Raw genomic sequence first — 24,734 nt, 5'->3', positions numbered from 1 at the left:
AACAGAACACCAGTCACTAGACACCCTTTACTCCAAACACTGTTATACTCCTTAAAAAAAAAATGGTAACCCCAAAGATTCAATGTTACCCAGGAAAACCTTATCGTACTTGTCCTGGGGCAAAAAGGAATTTGCTGCAGTCGCTTTTGTAATTTCTACTCGAACATGCCGTTATTACACACATATAAAAATTCCATCAATCGATTGTTCGACATCGATGAAGTCGGTTCCAGTAAACCTGCCATCCTGCACGAATCATTACTACTCCCCTAACGCAAATCATAGGTAGACTGTGACTTAGTTTTTTGGTCAACAAATAACTCTATCACTGTCAGTAGACAAAACTCTTTTACGTACAGCTCTTACGTTGTGAACTTTCGGATCGTAGCTCATTTCAAACATGTGCATATGGATGAATGTTTGTATCAACAACTGTGAGTTCTGGCGAAAGTAAGGTGACCTAAGTGGTCCTATAATGTGAAAAGAGTTGTTGATTTACCCGACTTAAACTGGAGCATATGAAAATGAACGTCTCCAGCCTCCTCTCTTCCCTCGGTGTCGCGAAACTTATATATAATACCAAGTGTAATAAAGTGATCAACGTACATACACGCGTTCTATAGTAGCGACATTTCATATCTTCCCGACCCCTGACTGTACTCTGTTTGTAAAGTTCTCCGTCCTCCACAAGAATTTTTGCACATATTAAGTAATTGAGTCTCACAAAACGAATCTCCCGTAGAATTTGCTATCCTTTGGTCCAACGGAGTTCAACCAGTTTTTGTCGACACACCTTATTTAATACCTACATCGAACTCGTCAGACGATTTTATTTGGCGAATAATCTCCCTATAAACTCGACGCAATTGTAAAAAGGTAATGTCATACTTTTTGGTTGGAAATGTCAAACCGATACACTAATATTTCGACGTCTTAATTGTGCAACCGAAAACAGCAAGGTCAACACAGTCAAGATCGTCTCTGATGTGCACTACCGGAAATGCTCACTCTCCTGCACTCGCAAGTATACTGAGTAAAGTTGTCTGTTCATGTCTGTGTCCTAGGCCTGTTTCGGAAGGTCATACGACTGACACTACTAACTTCCTCGAGTAACAGGGGGGTTGTAAGTGTTTGTCGGTGTGGAAATCGCAAGTAGTACCTCAGGACCGTGTCGAAAGGGCGCGAGCGGCTACTCTAGAGTGGAGATAGTTTAGCGGCTAGTCTAGAACAGGAACATGCGTGCGGGCTAGAGGATGCCTTTGCGAATTATTCGGGGTGGAGGTCACGCCCGCGACTGGACACCAGCTTTTCTTTTTCTCTCGTGCTTTTTATCCTCCCTTTTGTACTATTGTCCGACCCTAGACTTTGTTTATGTTGAGAATTGCTTAGTACCAGCGACCTCATTATCCGACGACACACACCACACCTCCCGCACACAACACCACACACACCCACGCCCACGCCGCACGCCCACCCCCACACCACAACACTCTCACCCGAACGAAGGACACATACGATTTATAATACCTTATCCTTACGTTTATACTATCTAACGCTTTAATCGTCCCGTCGCTCGATTTACTTTCTTTTAACTTGAAACTCTAACTTTTACTTCAACTTACTTCGGCCACCTGAATCTACTCTTTTTGAGTTGGCCTTGTAAACTCTGTGAGACCGCCACGGTTCAAACGTTCCTAACACCCGTAAGTGCTGTCTTCCGCATCTTCTCCTTATCCCCATTGCTTGTTCTGCTCTTTATCCTCACCCTATTCACACTCCCTTGATTCCTTCAGCTCCTCTGTTTCTCATATTAAAGATACATGTAAAGATGGATATGTTGCTTTAACATCTCCCTGCAGAAGTAGAGCTCAACTGTGATGTATGTAACCCGTTATGTCTTTTTGAATATTAGCTGAGCCCTAAGAGAAACAAATCTAAAGTGGAGGATAGCTGAGGCCGACCACTCTTCAGCGTTACTGGTCCTGCAGTTTTGTCAGATGTGTTCAGCACAGCAGGCAGGACTTTCTTCTTCTCTTCTCTTCTATTCTCCTGCAGGCTTTGTTATATGAAAGACATGTCAAGCACACAGGTCGCGTCAAATGGAAAACGGTGGAAATGTTAATTGTTTTCTTTATTAGAGCTGAGAATGTAAGAAAGACAATGTGAGCTGCTGAGATCCATGGGAAAATACGTACTTCAAAGGCTGGCTGCCGTGTTCAGTCAGCACTATGCAAAGTTGTCAAAGCGAGCTGGTCGGTCAGCAGCGATCCATTCTGTCAGCAAATCTCACCTTATTGTTGTTAGCTAGCACTTGTGTATGTCACGTTGAAGTGCAGTAAACCTACAGTACTTCAAGAAAAGGGAGAGAAAAAAATGCTTGGGGAAAAAAAAAAAAAAAGGCCTCAATAATAATAACTCTTGCTCACAAGTCGACGTGTGAACTCCTCTGAGAGTGAAGCTTCAAGAAACGGCACATGAAAGAACATTCTGTCCTATCACACCTTACGTAACTACTGTCACCTTACCCTACAATATCCATCCCCCCATCTCCCACTGTCACCCTCACCTGAGCCGGAAGAGGCGAGGGCTCACCATCTTTCATGCTGAGCTCATATCCTTTCATCTCCTCATGTCGTTTCCTTTAATCTCCTGCAGGGAATGGCTTCTTCTGCGCGTTCCAAAGGGGAGCACAAGCAGAGAGTGTTCTTGACGGTCTCTTTCGGCGGGATCAAGATTTACTGTGAAAGATCAGGGGTGAGTAGCATGTCAGCGAGGCCCTCGCCAGCTGCCGTACTGTGAACCTACAGTGTAGGACATCCAGAGGGCAGACGCTCGCACGCTTCAGTGCATAGCTGTTGCCAACCAACGCCATCTTGTCAGCCCGGTTGACTTATTGCTCCCACTGAAGTACCTGTGTGGAGGGAGGAGGATTCTCAAGGTTGTGTTGAAATAAAAACAATTGCATATTTATTCCAAATTCCTGTCCAAATATCAATTCGGAATGTCCACATAACATGTTGCCCTTTAGCTCATAAAGATTGAACTAAGAGCTGTAACTAATTGATTAGACGACAGAGGAAACATAATCGGTAATGCTGATAGATTTATTATTTAGGTAATTTTGTATACAAAAAAATGATGTTGAGCCTCTGAAATGTGGAGGTAGTTTAATTGCTTTGTTTTATTTTATATCAAAGTGAGGCTGACAAAACAAGAAATGTAAAGACTTTAAAGAAACTTGTATGCACATTTTTCACAGTTTTTTTGACATTTAATGGACCGGACAAATAACAGATTCCTAGAAAATATTCTGCAGATGTATGAAAATTAATGTTAGTTTGAGACACAATTGAACTTGACAGCTTTACACTGCAGGTCTTGTATTTGATATTTAACCCTAAGTAAACTGGGTTAACCCATTAGATCTAAGGTCTACTGCAGGCCCTTTACTGTAAGCTCTGTCAGGCCCTGTCTGCTTGCTAATGATAGCGCAGTGAGCAATGTTACGGTGATGTTATGAGACGGGCTGTTTCCGCCTCCGTACTGGCCTCCATCCCCCTGGCGGGCTCCGAGGCCTGCTGTTCCATTACAGGATGATCGAGGGGGCCCGGCTCTCCCCTATCCTGGGGCGTAGCGTTGGCTGGATAGACCCACTATGCTCATCAGCGCTAACCGATAATTAGCACTCAGTTCCACCCCTTAATGATCATTGCCGCTAATGCTAATTACACCACGGCTCCACCTCAGCTGTCGTTACAGCTAAACTGATAATTACGCAACAGCGTTTGTCCCATGGCTGCGACCCCCAGCCACACCACCAACCGTCTACTCGCCCCCCCCAAAACCCAAAAAAAAAACACCCATCTTTGATAACATCTTCTTTCACTGTTAATGAAAAAGAACATTAAGCCCTGCGCCACCACCAAATAGCTCACCAGCTTTCTGACAAGCTCATTTGTTGTTTTGGAAAATGCCCCCTAATGCTCCTCATTTTATTTACTGATTACCGGCAGTAAATAACACTCCACACTTAATATCCCTCTTGAGCTATTATGGGGGAACGGGGATGAGCAGTGTCAGCAACACTGTGATGGAAATACTTTATGTAAAGCTGACTTGATTCTGTGCTGAATCCAGTAGACTAGTCGTATTAGTTTTGTATTTTACATTAATCTGAGACGTTACCAGCGACGCTCCCCGCTGAAAATCGGCAAATTTTTGAATGAAAGCTCCTCCCCAAGTCCTAAGCTTATCTCTGTAGAGGAACTGCAAGTGGGGGGGGGGACAGATTGACAGTTGAATTACTGTGTGTGTATATCTGGTTGTGTGTTTATGTTTTGCGAGGTTTCAATAACAAAAAAGTCATTGTTTCCTGATTTTGGATATCAGAGCGTCTCAAAACCTGCTTATATAAGAGAGTATACAGTAGTAAGGAAGTCCAAGAGATTTTACACTATCTGACAATCTGATTATACATTGAATATTAACCATAGTGCCTATAGAGTACTGTGTAATATAGATTGGAACACCCTTGAGTCTCTCCTCCCTCTGTGTTGGTTGCGTTTGGCTCCACAATATGCAAAGATGTTTAAAGTAGGTCTGACCTACTTTCCCTGCCAACACAGTACTTGTAAAACACTATTTAAAAATGGAACAAGACATGCTTTTGCATCTTTAAGGGGAGCAAGATTGTCAGATTTTCCGTTTTCATCAAGCCAATGTGGTCCTTTCTGTAACCCTTCACGTGTGCCATGTAGGTGCTCATGCATCACCACTCAGTGCACGAGATCAGCTACATCGCCAAGGACACCAGGGACCACCGGGCCTTTGGCTATGTCTGCGGGAAGGAGAGCCACCACAAGTTTGTGGCCATCAAGACGGCACAGTCGGTATGACATTTTCTGTTTTTAGGTTACTTTAGGTTAGGTCAAGTCTCAAGCAATAATAGACCAGAGCCAACATCTTCATATTCTGCACTTAAATCATCGGGTCATGTACAGGACTGTCTCAGAAAATTAGAATATTGTGATAAAGTTCTTTATTTTCTGTAATGCAATTAAAAAAACAAAAATGTCATACATTCTGGATTCATTACAAATCAACTGAAATATTGCAAGCCTTTTATTATTTTAATATTGCTGATTATGGCATACAGCTTAAGAAAACTCAAAAATCCTATCTCAAAAAATTAGAATAGTTCCTCAGACCAAGTAAAAAAAAAAGATTTATAACAGCAAAACACAATCAAACATTTGAAAATGTCCATTAATGCACTCAGTACTTGGTTGGGAATCCTTTTGCACGGATTACTGCATCAATGCGGCGTGGCATGGAGGCAATCAGCCTGTGGAATTGCTGAGGTGTTATGGATGCCCAGGATGCTTCAATAGCGGCCTTTAGCTCATTAGCATTGTTGGGTCTGGTGTCTTTCAGCTTCTTCTTCACAATACCCCACATATTCTCTATGGGGTAGGTCAGGGGAATTTGCAGGCCAATCGAGGACAGTAATGCCATGGTCAGTACACCAGTTACTGGTGGTTTTGGCACTGTGGGCAGGTGCCAGATCATGCTGGAAAATGAATTCCTCATCTCCATAGAGCTTTTCAGCAGACGGAAGCATGTAGTGCTCTAAAATCTCTTGGTACACAGCTGCATTTACTCTGGGCTTGATGAAACACAGTGGACCAACACCAGCAGCTGACATGGCTCCCCAAACCATCGCTGACTGTGGGAACTTCACACTGGATTTCAAGCAACTTGGATTTTGCTCCTCTCCAGCCTTTCTCCAGACTCTGGCGCCTTGACTTCCAAATGAAATACAAAACTTGCTTTCGTCTGAAAAGAGGACTTTGGACCACTGTGCAACTGTCCAGTGCTTCTTTTCCTTAGCCCAAGTCAGACGCCTCTTCCGTTGTCTTGAGTTCAGAAGTGGCTTGACCATGGGAATACGGCTATTGTAGCCCATTTCCCGGACACGTCTGTGAACAGTGACTTTTGGTACCTGGACTCCAGCATCAGTCCACTGTCTTTGAAGCTCCCCCAAATTCTGGAAGCGACTCTTCTTCACAATGCTGTTAAGGCTGCGGTCATCTCTCTTGGTTGTGCAGCGTTTCCTGCCACATTTCCCCCTTCCAACAGACTTTTTGTGGATGTGCTTTGAAACTGCACTCTGTGAACAGCTTGCTCTTTGAGAAATTTCTTTTTGTGTCTTACCCTCCTGATGGAGGGTGTCAATGACGGTCCTCTGGACAGCAGTCAGATCAGCAGTCTTCCCCATACTTGTGATTTAGTTTACTGAACCAAGCTGAGTGTTTTTTAAGGCTCAGGAAACCCTTGCAGGTGTTTCGAGTTAATTAGACGATTCAAGTGATTCGTTGAACACCCTACTAGTATACTTTTTCATGATATTCTAATATTTAGAGATAGGATATTTGAGTTTTCTTAAGCTGTATGCCATAATCAGCAATATTAAAATAATAAAAGGCTTGCAATATTTCAGTTGATTTGTAATGAATCCAGAATGTATGACATTTTTGTTTTTTTAATTGCATTACAGAAAATAAAGAACTTTATCACAATATTCTAATTTTCTGAGACAGTCCTGTAAGTGACATGTCTGACAAAAATAATTTTGTTAATACATTAAAGAAAGGAAAAATCTCAAAGGTCACTCAGCATATGAATTATAATAATTTATTGATGATTATAACACGGTTAATTCAAGTTCTTGTCACCTCAGTATTTTTTTTTGTGGCTGAACTTTTTTAGGTTAGGTGTCTGATTGAAATAATCCCATAAATACATTACACAGTTGTTTATTATAAAGGCTAATTGAATTGAGGATACCTATGAATTAATTCCTTGTCACCTTGGGATTCTGTTTAAGGGTTAGCTACCTGTAATACAAAATATCACAAAGGCCAATCCCCATTATAAATAATAATAATAATTAATTGAGGTTAAATAAAGTCAAGCAGTTAGATTATTTGTCAAATCAGAATTGTGTTCAGGGTTTACTATTTGTACATAAGTCGTCTGACTGAAATAACTGAAATAAATAAATAATGTTTTAATCACAAAGGTCACTAGAAGAGGATAACACAGTTAAATTAAATCCTTATCATCTCAGAATTTTTGAAACTATTTTACCCTTAGAGTTTTTTCTAGTTGTATTAGTAAAGCTTTTAAAGTATTTCAGCAAACAAGTTAATTATCTTCCTGCCTTGTTCATTTTCACCCAGATCTTCTGGACCATTTTAAAACTCCTCTACCTCTGTTTCTCGCTGCTTTCCTCCACATGTCCATCTTTCAAAACACTGCTCTTCATTCACCTTGATCTCTCTGAAAAAACTATTCTTTATTTCCTCAAATTTGTATTTATTTGCCAATTTCCTTTCCTTTCTCACTTCCCTCTTGTTAATATTTGTACATCCCCGTCTTCCTCTTCGCCCAGGCGGAGCCTCTCATCATCGACCTGCGCGACCTCTTCACGCTCATCTACGACATTAAACAGCGGGAGGAGATGGAGAAGAAAGCGCAGAAGGACAAACAGTGTGAGCAGGCGGTCTACCAGGTATGACATGTTTTTCTCAGTTTCATTTCCCACTCGGAGGCGAGGTCACACATTACATCTCGGCCAGCAATTCATTCACACAACATAAATCTTCCTCTGAAGTGCATCCCAGACTGTGTTTGTATGCACCATTGATTTCTATATTGAATATCTAAATATAATGGAAATGCAACAGGTTTGTTTTATTGGAGTCAGGTATGTGTGACAGGAAACGCATGTGTGTTGTTATGCTCGCTTGCAGGAAAGGGCACATAACATGTATTTTTTGTTACCCGTTCTTCCTCCATTTCCTTTCTAATGACTTTCTAAATTGGGCTGCACCGTCTCACTGTTTTAAAAAACCAAAACGTGTCATCTGCCTTGTGTCCCACCCCTGCACAGACCATCCTGGAGGACGAAGTGGACGACCCAGTTTACCAGGTAGGTCCAGTGGCACACAGCGCAGCAACCAAACACTGCTGACTGTGATGCTTTCTAACTGTTTTTTCACTCTTAAAGCTTTGAATTTTACAAGAAAAATCAATTTAAATATCTCCTCCAGTCACTGATCTGCTTGAATTAATGATTCATGATATTCCACCATTCCAGTAATACACTGAAGACCATCCTATTGACAGTTTTGTTCAACCATTCAACTCCCATTTGCCAGTGCAGTGTTGTAAAACCATATTTTTTCAGTTGATCTGTGTCAATGTTCTTCCAAAGAGATGCCCACCCCCCAACAGACTGGTTGTTACCCCTTCCCCTTCTTTATAGCCTTGTGTATTTATTTGCCTGACATGTTTTATTTTTTTCTGTTTGCTCACACTGAATACAGACAACACTAACTCTTACTCTGAATGCTATGTTCAGTGGTACGTCCAGCCACCCCCCAGAAGTGTGTTTTGCATAAAGTCATTCCATGTGCAGCTTTGGATTATGTTGATGTTGGTTGACAAAACTCCACACTGTGGCCAGAATCTTAAAGGAGCACTTTGACATTTTGGGAAATTCACTTTATACTTTCTTGCTGCCGATACGGTTGGATACAATTCATTTTATTCACAAATACAAGTACAATCATAAGACATAATGGGGATATGTAAAATGGGACAAACCAATACACTATTCTAAGCTTTAGAAGAGGGTCTCATCAAACTAAAGAAAGAGTATTTACAATATATATAACACATTTAGAATTAGAGAGACTTCATTTAATATACAGAAACATTTCAAGCTAAAGACACCTAACATTGACCAAATACCCTCAAACTGTATCAGCAGTCAAAACATTAGATTTCAATCTTCAATTTTGACATATTTGGTTACCAACTGCTTCCTTAAGCTCTTTTTAAAGATCAATGGAGCCAGCAACTAATTTGCCTAGTTGAGCATGAAGACTGAAAACAGGGGGAACTTTTAACCTGGTTTTGTCCAAAAGTAAAACCAAATGTGCTTAACTGCACTAAAATCAAGCTACAGTCTTAACTTTAGCATTGATTTAGTTTTTTGTCATAAACTATAGTCTCTTTTTTGTCATGTTTTTTTCATTTTGGTATCTCCCAAGCATTTTCAAGCTACAGCTGTTGCCATTTTTGTTGTGTACAGTTGCCATGGTTACAGGGGTTTGTATTATCTTTCTCAAGGTTAGCGGTGAAGGACATGTCCATGTTAACTCTGTTACAGGTGGGGTAGGTAATTCACTTCAGAAACACTTTTTGTTATATTCCATGGAATGCTCTTAACATCCCGATAGCAATGAATAAATTAAATGCTTTGACAATAAATACATAAAAAAATGTCATCTGTGGAAGCCGTGGCGCTGTAAAAAGCACGACCAATGATCTGAGCCGGCCCGGCTAAAATAACTGGATGGCCTACCTGCCTGTCAGCCTTCCATCTGTGCACAAACTTATCTCGTGCCCTCATTGGTCATGTGCGCGTTCGTGTGTGTTGGAGGAGGGGTTCTGTAAGGAAGTCTGAGGGGAAGGAGCAGAGTTTTTTCGGCTGCGTACTTTCAAATTTTAACGCACTCGAGCTGGTTTCTCCATTCTTACCTACCCTACCTTTAAGTCATGTTGACAGAAAACAGACTCTCCTCAGTAAATCAATTTATCATTTACAAACGCTGGCTGATTGAACAGAAGGCTCACCTTGCATTAGCATTCAAACAAGCATTAGTTCAGAAGCTAGATTCAACCACTGTGGTTTTCTGCGTTTAGATCCTATGGTTTAGATCCAGCAGAGAAGCTCAACAGTTACGTAGCGTTGGGGTATTAATATAGCATCTTCAGGAAATTTAAGAGAGTTGACATCCTTCCTAGAACCTTCTCATTCCTTCCAACATGAAACACACCCAACTTAAAGTAACGTAAACATGTAATTCTCCACAGAAAGTTACTCTACTTTAAACAAAAATCTGTGTGCTGCCTGCATGTTTTTGTAGTCCGGCTCAACTTTTTTTAGGCACTTCTTGTCTAATTTTCACTTCATTGTAGAAGAATTTAGCCCGTAAATCTGTTTTTTCAAGACCTGAAAGCGTCAAGTAACATTTTGACAGAGACATCATATTCCTGGTTGAAAATACTTCTAGCTGAAGATGGCAGTGCAACAGCTATAATTCTGCACAGGAGATGTATTTGTGCAGTGGAGGATAATATTGATAATTAGAAGCTAGGCTATGCGTGTGATTCTGCTTATGTAGCAGGTTGTTTAAAATGACTTCTGTTCATCAAACAACCATTAGCTCAATTTTGTCTGTCTTATGTTGTCCTTTAGTTTCTATTTGTTGACAAAAATGTACTTTTTCTTTTCAATAGTTACTCTTCATAGTGTGTTTTATTCACAATTAGACAGTGTCCTTTGTTTCCAGTCATAATGCTAAGCTAACAAAGCTAATCCATTGTTAGCTCTAGCTACACATTTATCGTACAGATATGAAAAAGGTATCCATCTTCTCGTCTTATCTTCGGCAAAAAAGTGAACAAACATATTTCCCAAAATGTCAAAAAATAATGTTTTATTTGAGATCCTTTGAGACTTTTTTTTATAAATACATATCTTAAGAGGAGACACTGACCAAAGTGAGACTTCACTCATGGATCTCAAGTTGAACATGCTGACCTCTCAAAGAGGTGGAGCATCATATCATTGATGTTAAAAGGAGACCTCTAGCTTAAACCTCCACATTGCCTTGAACTACTGCCTGACCTATTATACTTGTGCTCTTTCCTCTTCCCACCTCAATCTTTTTTTCTTTTTCACCACTTCCCCCCCACCCCCATTCACCGCCTTTTTTTATTCGCAATTCCATTTCACTCCCTGCCGACGCCATTCTCGCTCCCCTGTGCTTTCATTTATTCTCGTCATGTATCACTCCCTCGTTGTATCTCTCTGTTTTATGTGCCAACCTCTCTCTCTGTCTTCCCATCTCATTGTTCTCTGCACCTCTACGCCTTGCCCACTACTTCTGTTCTATAGTACATAGTGTTTGAGGCTGGACACGAACCCCTCCGTGGCCACCAGTCAGAGGAGAGCGTTTATCAGGTACAAAGACAAGCATTGCCCCCCTTTTCTTCTCCCTTTTCATACCCTGTGATATAATATTATGGTAACAGTACTAACATGACTGTAAAGCACCTTTCCTAAAGAAGTTACAAAGGGCACGTTGTTTTTGGAGAAAAAGGTTTTCTGAGGATTCAGTAGAAGGTCAAACTAGGGTTTCAGTTTTTAACATGGCTGAAGATAAAACACCATCTAAGAAAGAAGTGAATACAGCTAGGATCTATTAAAAGGGTTATATTCATGTTCAAGTTACAACTGGTAGCATTAAGGTTAAATCAACACTAACCATGGGAACAAATGCATTGCATTCCATGTGGCTTCTTCACAATAAAAGCCTCTGTTTCGCCAGTTAGTCACAGCAGAAGGATATTTTATTTTATTTGCATTAGCAGCAACTCAATACAGCTCTGCGCAATGTAATGAGAGCATACACTAAACAGTGAGGTTATCAACAAATACAATGACATGCGTGCATCGTCACTTTGCATAAGAAGGCAATTTGAATCCAGCATGGGATTGGCGGTCTCCGCCCACTACCAATGAAAACTCCAACAAAGAAAATGTTAATACTTTCAAAGGCCATTTCCAAGAAGAATTATGGCTTTTCGTTTGATTTTAGGAAAATCTTTAGGATTATATATTTAGAGATAATAAAAATACCAAAGAGAGTTAGGGCCAGTCTTCAGAATCGGCGTAGGAAGATTTTTATATACATTTGAATCTCGAGAAATAAATCAAACCAGATTATACCTGCTAAAGCTTATGTGTTTATTCTCAAGATTTCAACACTTATTTCAACATTTAAACTATCCATTTTTGAAAACTAATTCTGATATTTTGATTTGAATCAAACTCATTTGTTTCCCTTATGCCTGACCCTATCACTCTTTGGTATAAAACATTCCTCACGTAGCGTCTAAAACATCTAAAGAAGAGTCAAGGTCAGTTGTTCAGTCTGGATAGTTCACCCAAAGCCTTTAATATCTCCAACACTTTGACCTTTTGGCTTTGGACCAAATGAATGACTAGCTAGGACTCCAGAGACCTGTGGTATGGTTTAATCCTACCCTCCTCCCTCCCTTTCTCTCAGTCTCTCCCTCCTCCTCCGCCTCTTTTTGCCTCTCTGTATCTTGCGTTCCTCTGAAGATGAAAGATGCAGAGAAGGAGATTTATCACTTGCCATGCCATTTGATCTCAGAATGAAACAAGATCAATAGGCTTGAGGAAAACGTAAGGAAAAGTTGAGGGAGTGATGGGGAGACAGGCAGCGGGGATAAGAGCAACAGATAGTCTGAATAAATGTGAGAGAAATATCCAAAGGAGGCCAGAGCCGAGGCGTTTTGATATCGTCAGATGAACCAGTTGAGACATACTGTTGCAGAATAACAATAAGCTTTTTTTAACACTCCCAGAACCAGCTTGCACCGTCTCTAGCAATGTTTGCAATCAATATTGATTTAAGTAGAATTGATTTAACGAAACAGCTGTAGAATTAGCATAATCCCATTGCTCTAAAAGATCAAACTAAATCATAGAAAAATGGACTAAATGGAAATTGATTCAGAATGCAATAGACATGTCTAATTCTTGTTTTTTAATAAACTAGCCTGTTAAAAAAGAAAACATAAAAAAAGGGTGTTGCTCTGTTTCTTACGGATGAATCGACCTCCAATCCAATGCAGGTCCCAAGCAGTCAGCAGAAGGACGGGATCTATGATGTCCCAAAGCGCCATTTCATGACTGTAGGTGTTTTTTTGTTTTATTTATTATTTGTTTCTTTACTCTTCTTCTTGCAAACCTCTCTTTAACATCCTCTTGAAGGAAGCGCCTCAAGCCCCTCTTGACGGTGCCCATTGGTAATGTCAAAAACACATTTTCCAAGCCTAGAATGACTCAGACTGTGGTGATGATGAAACAAATTTCCATTGGTCATGCCCAGCCTGTCTCAAGAGGTAGGACGAATTGATTGGTCAGCCAAAGTCGAACATGTCGACCATTTCACAGGACGTTAAAGACGCCGGCTACGTATCCTAAATCCAATCCTGACTATGACGCATGTCCAACCAGATGGTTGAGACAAAATCAGTTTATGAGGCCCACCGATCAGATAAATAAAGGGGGGGCTGTTCCGTCCTTCCTCGGAGGATGAGGTGGAGAGGTTTGTAGTTTGGGTTGGTGTTGGTTTGAGCTGCATGCAGTACAATCTAACACTCATTAAAGCTGTACCTGAAAAACTATATATGGAAAACAGACCCAAAAGCATTTCCCCCCTTTTCATCAAAATGAAAGTATATCTCATCTCATCCTGCTAGGTTTTATGAGTTCTTCACCACCACGCTATTACATCCCTCAAATCGCTTGTACAAACATTCATTCAGGCCTATTTCTCCCCAATGTTCACTGGGAGACAATTTCCCCACAACTTTTGAAAACAGCCCCATCAAAGTGCTTCTGTGCTCTCCGCTGTTTGTACGCTCAACGCTCAGCATATCAAACAGATAAACTTCCCCGGCCCCCGCGCTATCTCACCCAAACAGTCCATGCCGGTATAAGTAGCAACGCTTCCATATCTCTAAGTGTTACTGCTTGTCTGTTCATTCAGTTGGAGCTTTTTGAGAGCCTCCGTGCACCCCTGATGTGTGTCGGTGCCTGCAGGGGGAGACATCTGTGTACACTGTTTACCTTTTCCCCAAATTCAGACTCATTCTGTGACCCTGAATGGTCCCAAAGTGCCGTGCAAACTGTGCAACGCGCCATGTCCCAGCTTATTCAAGGAGGACATAAACACCCTGTTAGCAGCAGCACTGATTACTGCTATCCTCCCTTTTTTTCTTTCTTTGGTTTAAATATGTGTGTGTTTGTATCAGTTTCTTTGCAGCTTGCAAGTCCTGTGTGTTTTTGTGCTTCTTTACGGTGATTCATTGTCTGCTTGTGCATGGCCCCAGAGACATTTCATGCAACTTAGCCATTCCATAGTCTCTTCCATAACCGCGTCCCCCTGCTCCTTTTTAAGTAGTGCGAGTGGAGGACATGGAGGGACTAGAGCGTCTGCCCACAGGGTGAGGTGGCCTCATTGTCTCGGTCGGGTGGTTCCAGGAGCTTCTTCTTTTCATTTATGTGATGAAATAAACACACTCCTCTGTGTATGTATCTGCTCCTGGAGAAGAATCAGCATGATAAAGCAGCCCGGGCTCTCACGGGGGCCCCGCGTCTTGATTGGCAGACATAAGAATATCTAATCAGAGTCTGTTTTATGGGACTGAATAGCCTTTTACCCACTCAATTATAGCGAGCCATGAAAGATTCATTTTAGATCCATTTTCTGATAAGGGAACGAGGGGATAGTTGTTTCCTGCCATCCACAGCACAAACCGCCTTTGTGAATAGATTTCACTCCCCACTCCTACCCACCAATGCAACCACCATACCCTATCTGGAGACAAATTCAAGGTTTCATGAGTGTGCAAATCTCATTGTCCGGATGTATCACTGGACTTTTTCTCTTTCTTTTGGCCCCTCTGTTCCACTCGCAGAACATCAACCACTTTGATCTTTTCGGCGACATGTCCACCCCTCCCTCGGTAAGTACTGAAACCAAACCCTGGTTGTGTAATGTAAACATGTTTATGGAATTCATTTATCTGTGACATTTAATTAGGACTGTCGCAGAGATCTAAATCACCCGACAGAACGATAAGTGAGATAAAGATGAATGTGCAGCCCAGTGACTTTTAGGTGACTTTGACAGAAGTGACATCTGTCTGTGTGTGTGTGTGTGTGTGTGTGTGTGTGTGTGTGTGTGTGTGTGTGTGTGTGTGTGTGTGTGTGTGTGCTTCACCTCTCAGATGCCCCCATCACCTGCCAACACACTGGACCCGAGCCGGAGCAGCCGCCAGCAGCAACATGCTGCCGAGTTGTACGCCCCCTTCAGCCCCACCTCCCTTCCATCAGGTAGCCCCCATCTCCTGAAACGTTGTATCCTTTATCACAAAACGGAACACAGGAGAGAATAAAGTGCTGGTGGGGATGTGTTTCTTTGATGTGCAGTTGGATAAAAAACATGCTAAGATTTAATGTAGAACAAAGATACAGTAAAGCAATATCTCTTCAAGGACAAATACTGGTGGGTTGTGCATATTTTAGAAAAAACATTGACATTGTGGCTTCCAAAGAACGTTCAAGAACATCCCAACATCCTTCAAGAACAGCAGCCTTCTTTAGTGCAGCAAACATCATCATGTCACAATGTGTCTGTCTATGATAACACAGCTTATGAAGATGATTTTTGATGACAGACTAAGAACTCTCAGATGTTTTTCTGGAAGCTTTTCAAGACAGCGTTTGCTTGCAAAGGCATTGCCATACAACAGTTATTTATATTGAACACAAATCTATATTTTGATGAGTGATCTCAAACTGCAAGATTCTGCAGGTTTGGTAGTCCTCCCAAAAATGTGGTCCCCAATAAAAAAATTATTTTCTGCCACTAGGGGTCTATCAATCAAAACAGACAACAATGTTAAGTAGAATAGGATCATGGGAGGTATCAATGCAGACAGCTTCTCCCCGATAGGATTCCTTTATTTATGATCAATGTCTCTCCAATTTAGTTTGGCTGCTGCACATGTTCAACTTAGATCTAGACATCTGATGACTAACATTCTTTATGAGGTTAAAAATGATCAAGGTCTAAAAAGGGTATCTTAGAGGTGGCTTGAAACTGGAAAAAAGTAAATTCATGACAGCTTCATGCAGAAAACCACAAAGCAATGCATCCTCCAAGGGGATATCGCTATTACAGGCGTCTGAATGAAATGAACAGATAAAAATAACTCGTATAGGTCTGATCATTGTTAGACATTAAGTTATATTATTATACCTTTAAATGTTCCCTTTTGCTTTTACATTTCCGCACTGAATATCTGTCCTTAGACAAATATCAAAAGACAACATGCTGTAATTTGAAAAATTGATGTGTTGAATTTTGAATCACAGGATACTAAATGTGTTCTGCATCCATTATAATAATCTCCTCCACTTCCTCTTCCTGCCTTAATATCATTCAATCGGTTTTCCTTCTCCTCCCTCCCCTCTCTCTCAGGCTATATGACCATGGGTCCAGTGCAGGCTGCGCAGTGGGCTCAGCAGCCGTACCCCGGCCAGGCCCAGACCCTGGCCTTCCCGGTGCAGGGGCCCCTCCAGGTGGCCCAGGTCCTCCCCGGGGGTCAGCCGCTCATCTGGAGCCAGGCCAACATTTTCCCGGCCACTCAGCAGCAGTGGGCGGCCATGGCGGCGTACATGCCGGCCCAGACTGTGGGCGTGGGGGGGCACGCCATAACAGCTGCCATGCTCCAAGGCCTGGTACCCATTACCACCATGTGCCCGCAAGCCTGCGACTTATCGGCCCCCTCCTCGGCCATCACCAGCCCCCAGCACACGGCCGACCCCTCCCTGCTCCACAGGCAGCTGAGCCTGGGCAGGGAGGGGCTCGGCGCGGAATCAGACGCAGGCGAGGGCCCCTCTACATCAGGAGTTGGACCTGGATTTGCGTCCGCATCGGTGAGCAGGTGTGGGACCCCGGGGCCCCTTGGCGTCCCGGACACGCTGCTCTGCAGTCAGCTGCTGCCGCCTTCAGCTGCCGCCACACAGGAGGAGGAGGGCAGCTGCAGTGACCTTGATCTCTCTCGGATGACCTTGAGCCCGGGTACATCCTCGTCACCGTCTACTGAATCCCGTAAGTATTCCTTATTATCTTAACAATCTAACATCTTTGTGCCATTCTGTGTAAACCTTATTTTAATCGTAATCTTTATCCTGGAAGGCAATGTTACGGACTGGACTATTTGAACAACTATTAGATCTAGCCTTTTTTGCATTCATTGTTTCAAGAGGATGCATCATGCTTACTTTGATGACCCCTGACTTTTGGGGTTTTGAATTATATTTCTCCAAAAGGGTTGGATTATTATTTCCTTTCAAATTGAATACAGTGCACCAATGTAGAACAAGTACACTATTATAAAGAAGCCCTGAGGAGCAAGTGAGAAAAAAACCTGGAGGTTGATTTTTTGTTTATTTGTGAAAAAGGTGGGACAAAATGTGGCAGGATTAAAGAGTTGTTGTTAATAATAATAATAATAATAATAATAATAATAATAATAATAATAATAATAATAATCAATTTGATTTATAAGCGCACTTTTCATTTGCGTAAACAAAACTCAAAGTGCTTGTTGTAATCCATGTTTACCTAACAACACATGGAAACAAAGAAATAAATGGTTCAAGGCCAGAAGTAAGTAAAGAATAGCAGAAAGTTAAGAAAATAAATAGTACAGGCCACAACAGAGTTACACAGTGTAATGTCAGCAAGTAGGGGATTACAGAGGAAGGAAAGAGACCTTGCAGCCTGCTGCCTGACTTTAATTTTGGGAACTGTTTTCTTAAGGGGGCCTGTAACCTTTTTCAGGTTTATGTTTGTATTTTGTGCCTCCACTGTGACATGTTGCTATGCTTTAATGTTCAGAAAGCTCTTCTCATTCTACCTCTTTTCACCCTCTGTCTGAAACCGTGATTGGTCCTTCCCCGTAGCCCATCACAAAGGAGCGCTAGTCAATAGAAGCACGATTGTTACTTAGTGATGTCATTATGTTATGGAAGTCAACAAAGGAGTCCAATGAAGGCATTTCCGGCAGAGTGTGTGTGAGAGGAACTCCCTCTGGAGGGAACTAATGATCAGCCTTTGCAGACCATTAACAAGCACATAAACCTATACAACACACTAAGCATAATGGGTCCTCTTTAGACAGGAGAAAAGGGGTGGAAAGAAAGGGCGTGCACATTCGGAAAGTCGTGTTTTATTTGATACTGTGACGCATATAACATGTCAAGTACAAAATAAACTAAAGTGGAGGGGATGACATGCTTTAAAGGTCATGTGGATTTGAATCAACTGCTTCTCTGTTTGTGGTTAATGCTAATATTCAGATATTATTCTTAATAATATTCTTAACCAGCACACTATGGAAACTGTTAAAAAAACTAAGTTGAAATATCTTCTTACTGTATTTACTGAACATCTCTCCCTTCCTCTCCTTCAGCGTCCACCCCGGCCCCTCACCAGAGCTCGTCCTCAGATTGTCCCGCCTCCCAGGCCAGTGACCCGCCCACAGATCACTCCCCTGTAGACCCAGAGGGCGCCTGCAGCAACGCCAAGGAGGAACAATCGGTAAGCCCCTCCCCCCTTGTCAATAACACATGGATTTGAAACAACAAGTGACCACTAATCTATTATCGTCATATGGATGATCTGTTCTCAAGTACATCTCACACAGCAAACGATTCATATGGCAACATGGGATTGATTTTATAGAAAAATGTCAAGTCAATTAAACATAAAAGGTCAAAAATGATTTAAGTGTCTTGATAAGATCGTGAATAATAAGGTGAAATCTCGGTTCGAGGTAATTACAGTCATTATCTAAATGTTTGGCTGATTTTTATGGGAGAAGTAGGAGGAAAAGGTCAACAACTTAGCATGTGACCTGCAAAACTTTGACATCCCTCTTCCTCTCTCAGGGCTCTGATGCTGCAAGGTCGAGCTCTCCGGAGCCCAGCGGAGCTCCTGATGCTCCGCAGGATCAGACCTGTCCACAGGAAGACAGCTAGAGAACAACAGACACCCAGTGGGTATTTCATGGCCCCCTCCTCTCATGTTTGTACTCTTCAGTATCAACTACCTTCACATGGTACTCATGTCATTTTCCTGTGTTCATCCCCCCTGTACTTTTGTCCAACAACTTCCTCCCTCTCATGTGTTCATAACATGAACTCAATAAAGTAAAGGCTTTATTCTTATACACATTAGCAACATCTTAGTTGTTGGCAATACAAATAATAATAGTTGAAAAAGCTCTTTATTCTTCTGCCTGTGCTGCTGCACCTCTTTTCACCCTCTGTCTGAAACCAGAGCCCAGTCTGCTCTGATTGGTATGCTTGCCAACTCTGTTTTAATTGGTCAACCGCTTAGAGATGTCCTCCCCTTAGCTAGCATGTTCATTTACAAGCGTAGTCAATTAAGTTCTAGCTTAAGGTATATGTAGCTAACTTAGCGTCATTATTTGTATGATATCCATTGTTTTTTAACTGTTTTGTGAATTAACGTTAGCATATTTAATGTCTGTAAGCCACCAGTTGCTCATTGAGGAAGATAACGATGTTGGAGCGCTAGCCAATAGAAGCACGAGGATTACATATTGACGTCATCATGTTATGGAAGTGAACAAAGGAGTCTAATGGAGGCGTTTCAGGCAGGCGGGGAGGAGAGTGGTGGGAGAGAAACTCCCTCCAAACAGGGAGCATTATAGCCTTTGCAGACCGTTTACATGCACACAAAAATAACACACTACAGGAAAGGGAAAAATGCCAAAAAGCATAATAGGGCCTCTTTAAGATATTAAACAAATAAGTCATTAACATGTGCGTTAAAATGCAATAATGGTGCAAGTAATATGATTTTATGTATTTCTGATTACTGATGTCAAACTGCAGTCTTCTGACTATATGTTCAATCCAGGCCACCAAATGAAATGCCTGCTTTTTGAAAATAGTTGCTTTCTTTATTAGCTTCATATTAACATTCATCTCCTTTATTCCCTTCCCATGAGAGCTTTGCAGCCCATTATAAAAGAGCCTTGGTTCAGTGTTTCTGTCATCATGTTTCTCTGCATCACCCAAACTAAAGATAAGGAAGGCACAACGTTGCCCCCCTGTGGTTAGATCTGTAACCGAATGAATGCAGATTCCTGATTCAGTCAATCCGTTTGTTCTTTCAGGGAATGGAAGCTCTGAAGGCCAAGACAGAAGAAGCTCACGAGAAAAGAGAAGAAGAGAAGAAGAGAGAGTGACTGTGAGATCTCTTACAGCTGGATTACACTGTTTTTTCAAACCTTTTAAAGGATATTTTTGGCAGTTCTGTAATTAGCTGGCTTTCCTAGGATCTGCTTTTCCTCCAGTGGCCACACACTGCACTGTACTGTACTGTACTGAACTGAACTCCTCAGCATGACAACCAGACTTTGGCTTTATCGTCCAATCAAATTACCTTTCAACCAGGAAGTGACCTTTAATCTTTGATAAACACACAGCGGGAGGCGACTTCCTGTCACGGATTAATGAGTTTACACCTGCAAGGAAGCGTTAAACAGCCATGGTGACACTGATGATGCAAATATTTTTTCACGAGGAGCTGCGTCCTACTGTATGCGGTTGACCTTGGGTTTTGTCAACCGCCACCAGCAAAGACTGTAACACAGCAGATGGATTTTGCCAAATGTTCTCATAGTGTTGCTCCACCGATTCGTCCATTTGCATGAACAGACTCGATGTGGATTCACCTGTGAGCAAAACTGTTCTCTGCGGCTTCCCTCCAGAACCGAAACATATTAAAAAAATATTCTTTTTCTTATTTCATAAGCTGTGAATTCTTAGCTGGTGTCGTTAGAGGCATCGGAATGACTACGAGGCATTGAAGTGGAAATCAAAATTTGCCAAACTATCTATTTTGTAAATAAGAATCCCCCCCCTCCCTTATACCTGAGCCTCTGTGCCATAACATAGCCTCTCTGATGCCAACTACCTGTGTTTCTCTCAAGCAATGTCCTACCAGCACATCCATTTTTTGACGTCTGGATGTTTGTTTCACTTTTGCAGCCATTCATTTCTGAAAAATGTCTTTGTTTCTGTTGGGTCGGTGAGATATGAACTGTGAATCTGTGTTACATGGTCATTTGAAATAAAGCCTGCTGTACCTGTCTCGCTCTGTTTGAGCATGAAAGAACGATAAAGATGGCATCAAGATATCCTGCTATTCTTCAAAGGTTACAGGTTTGTTTTTTTAAGTGAATAGAAAGCAGATTTTCCTGCATCTTTTTCGTTTTTTTTATTAATATTCTACATTTCCAGCTGAGGTCGCATTGTTTACAATTTGCCATTTTGAATCATATCTCTGTTTGGTTTCTTGAATTAATAAGCAGATTAAGAGACAGTAGAGTGCATTTCTATGCCTTATCAGGTTTATTTTTGTTGTCCAGTCACTGTTCTTCTTGTATACAGTAAACAGGTCATTGTTGTAACAAAGCACTTATCGTAGGTCTGCTCCACCCAATCCAAACGGTCAAAAAGAAGGGTTATATAATATGAACAATAGAGATATCACTATTAACTGCTAGACATACAATAACAAACGGTTACTGTACCCCTTGCTCGTGTAAGAAAAATGAGAAATAGTCCAAAATATTTTGTAAATTTTATTTATGGAATTAAGAATTGTCTTCATGAAGAGAAAAAAATGACTTTTGTACGTCTATGACTTCCCCTTACACTGTACCCATGCCACTGTTCATACAAGAATAAAATATCATGTGATTCCCACCATGCTCCATTTTCTTTTATTTGTTCAACCTGATGCTGTTCTTTTTATTAAAAAAAATCTCTAAAGAGAACAAAAGCAGCCAACAGAAGCTGCTCTGCTCACACAAATACTGCAGTGATCTTTAACCATAGTCATGTGACTGCATATGTGATTTAATAGTATAATCACTTGTTCTTTTTTTGTGCTGATCATACTACTTAATCACATAAGCGGCCATCAAAATCATACTTAAATAAAAGCACAGACATTTTCTAAGCAAAGTGCATTTCAAGAACCAAAGTATAAGTTTTAATGCAGAGAAATGGCCACAATTTCAATGGGAATGCTCAATTTATACCAGGCATTTAATTATAGCTGATCCAAGTGGATCTAAACAGGCTTTTATGCAGGTAGGAAGTGTTCTCATGCCTTCCACACAATCAATCTGAAGGGTCATTCAATTATTAATGGTGTGGAAAATGAAAATTAAAAAAGGTTCTGCTGCACATAGTTGTAGAGGTTTGCTTTTGTTGCGAAATATTGGGACATTTGACCTTTAAATGAAACCATCTGGGACTTTTATAACAGAAATCAATTTGTATGGACTTCTAATAACTCATACACATCTGCTTTTTGAAAAGGGATACATGCCAAAATGGTTGGAAAGCCCTTTATTTTACAAGAATATCAAATGTTATTTTGTGAGTAATTCCAGCTGTCAGATAAAGGCAATTATATAATTAAAATAATTGTACTTTTGTTACCACTGCTGCTGTCATAACAAACATGGATTTACAAATTAAATTGCTGTTATGTTGCTTTGCTTCTCCAAGAGTAAACTATAGCTGTGGCAATAGATTGTGTAATTCTGTAATGTCCAAAGTCAATGAAAGTGTGGAGGATACGTCCCCACCTGACCCAGAAAGTGATGCAACTTCTGGTCCAGGCTCTCGCCTAGACTACTGCAACTCCCTCCTGGCTGGTCTACCTGCATGTGCCATCCGACCTCTGCAGCTCATCCAGAATGCAGCGGCTCGTCTGGTCTTCAACCTTCCTAAATTCTCCCACACCACGCCGCTCCTCCGCTCCCTTCACTGGCTTCCAGTAACTGCTAGAATCCACTTCAAGACAATGCGTACCATGCTGTGAATGGATCTGGCCCTTCCTGCATCCAGGACATGGTTAAACCATACACCCCAGCACGTGCACTCCGCTCTGCATCAGCCAAACAGCTCGCTGCACCCGCACTGCGAGGGGGACCCAAGTTCCCATCAGCAAAAACATGTGGGTTTGCTATCCTGGCTCCAAAATGGTGGAATGAGCTCCCCATTGAAATGAGGACAGCAGAAAGCTTACACATCTTCCGGCGCAGACTGAAAACTCATCTCTTTCGACTCCACTTCGAGCGATATAATTACTAACAAAGCACTATATACTAACAAAGGAATGGCTTATCTAAAGCCAGTTGAGTAGCACTTTAAATGTTTTGGCTCTATGAAACCTGATGTACTTATATGATTCTGTTTTCTTCAAGTTTGTATTTTGTTGGTCGAACGGACTTATTGTAAGTCGCTTTGGATAAAAGCGTCAGCTAAATGCAATGTAATGTAATGTAATGGTTCTCTGCGTGTGCCAGTTACTGGAAGAGCACTGTGTGACAAATTTGAGCAAAAAATGCACGCGAGCTAAGAAAATGAAATTCCATTTGCACAAGATTTTCTGTATGGAACCATATCATTATGATATTATACATCATGTTTTCAACGCATTTGTGGGCTTCAAAGCTTTGCTCACCACACACATCTGTTAGCTGAACACTCAATCTCAAACTGACGTGTTTGAATGCGACATTTAGTTTGAAGTGGTATCACACACACACATTCTGTTCTGTAAGCTCAAGCAATACAAATATCCACGCTTGTAACATATGTGATTTCTGCAGACTAATCACTCCATATTTTATTGTTAACATATGTATCATTTGACCCTTCTCAAGGCATGTCCAGCCAATTGGGAACACATTTTGCCATTGTTATTAAAAGTGAAGCTGATGTATAAGTACCTTAAACCTGCATCATTATTCCATGAACAGGTCAAATTAAATAGAAGTATATGAGAAAATTACCCTATGACTTCTTTTATTTATTCTCTCAGTAAACATTCAACTAATGGTGCTTATGGTCTAAATCGCCAGTTCCAAGTCTTCTTCAATTCAACACATTATATTCATTTTATAAATTCTTGTCGTGTTAATGGTAAAAAAAAAGACGAACTGGCAGCGTATGCTTGACAATGGGGCTTATTTGTGATTGAAGGGTCATTCTTACATTGTCTTGGTTTTTGTTTTAGAACTTTAACTCTTTCTCAGCTTTTTATTCATGAAACTTAACTGACTAACAATGTGGTCGCATAAACATGTTCATATTTTGGTTTGATCCACCCTTTCATGCCACTTCTGTTTCCAAGAAAACAAGAGGGCGAAGGACAAAAACCAAGATGGCAGCAGCAAAAATGTCACATTTTAAGCTTCAACAACCTAGTCCACAAACCAATGGTTGACATCATGGTACATATGTCCTATTCTTATTTACTGTCTATAGCCTTACTTTGATTGAAATGATAAAGTTAAAGCTACAAATAAAATGTATCAAGCAGAGAAACACATGGCGGTGGTGGCGAAGCCAATAGGGACTTGGCTTGGCAACTGGAAGGTCTCCAGTTCAAGACCAAGAGCTTCCGAGGTGTCCCTGAGCAAGGCACCATTCCCTACACTGCTCCCAGGTCGCCGTTCATAATGGCAGCCCACTGCTCCTAACACTAGGATGGGTCAAATGCAGAGAAACCATTTTGTTACATAGTACATGTACTGTGAAAAAAAAAAAAAAGGAAAGGAGGAAGAAATGTGAAGCATATTCTCAGTGATGGTTAAAATCTGCACTCTCACAAGTACATGTTATGTGGCACCATCACACCCCATAATGAGAAATATCATTTGGCAATATTGTTTTCCCTCACTGATGTTTAATTGTTCCTTAACCAAATTGGCTTGTTCCCTTTTTCATTCGGGTTCCCACCACTAATTAGGCATGGGATTTAACTGCCGATGACTTTAGAGCTGGATCAGAACACACCCAGCCATTATAAAAAACCCAGGGACCCATAATGTGGTGTGGGCTTGGCCGCTGTAACCATGGGGTGGAGAGACAG

General features: G+C 41.3%; 1 protein-coding gene across 3 annotated transcripts in view; it reads left to right on the top strand.

Moving 5' to 3' along the window:
* LOC104952321 (disabled homolog 1-like) overlaps nt 1-21,540 on the top strand; it is a 90,850-nt gene extending 69,310 nt beyond the window's left edge. For 2 of the 3 annotated variants that reach the window (XM_010779130.1, XM_010779127.1), the window contains 12 exons: nt 2,656-2,754; nt 4,758-4,889; nt 7,454-7,573; nt 7,955-7,993; nt 11,033-11,098; nt 12,799-12,858; nt 14,650-14,697; nt 14,962-15,067; nt 16,218-16,850; nt 18,217-18,344; nt 18,695-18,801; nt 19,951-21,540. In XM_010779130.1, the coding sequence (XP_010777432.1) occupies nt 2,656-2,754; nt 4,758-4,889; nt 7,454-7,573; nt 7,955-7,993; nt 11,033-11,098; nt 12,799-12,858; nt 14,650-14,697; nt 14,962-15,067; nt 16,218-16,850; nt 18,217-18,344; nt 18,695-18,784 (1,521 nt within the window). In that variant the 3' untranslated portion in view covers nt 18,785-18,801; nt 19,951-21,540. The remainder of the gene's footprint in view (nt 1-2,655; nt 2,755-4,757; nt 4,890-7,453; nt 7,574-7,954; nt 7,994-11,032; nt 11,099-12,798; nt 12,859-14,649; nt 14,698-14,961; nt 15,068-16,217; nt 16,851-18,216; nt 18,345-18,694; nt 18,802-19,950) is intronic. The other variant, XM_010779131.1, reaches the window with a different exon arrangement.
* The last annotated feature ends 3,194 nt before the right edge of the window (nt 21,541-24,734 follow it).

This window comes from Notothenia coriiceps, unplaced genomic scaffold (assembly GCF_000735185.1).
Source record: "Notothenia coriiceps isolate Sejong01 unplaced genomic scaffold, NC01 NC01_scaffold00019799, whole genome shotgun sequence".
NCBI classification, from domain to species: Eukaryota; Metazoa; Chordata; class Actinopteri; order Perciformes; family Nototheniidae; genus Notothenia; species Notothenia coriiceps.
The sequence above is the reverse complement of the archived record's forward strand: the minus strand, read 5'-3'. Positions and strand labels throughout refer to the sequence as shown.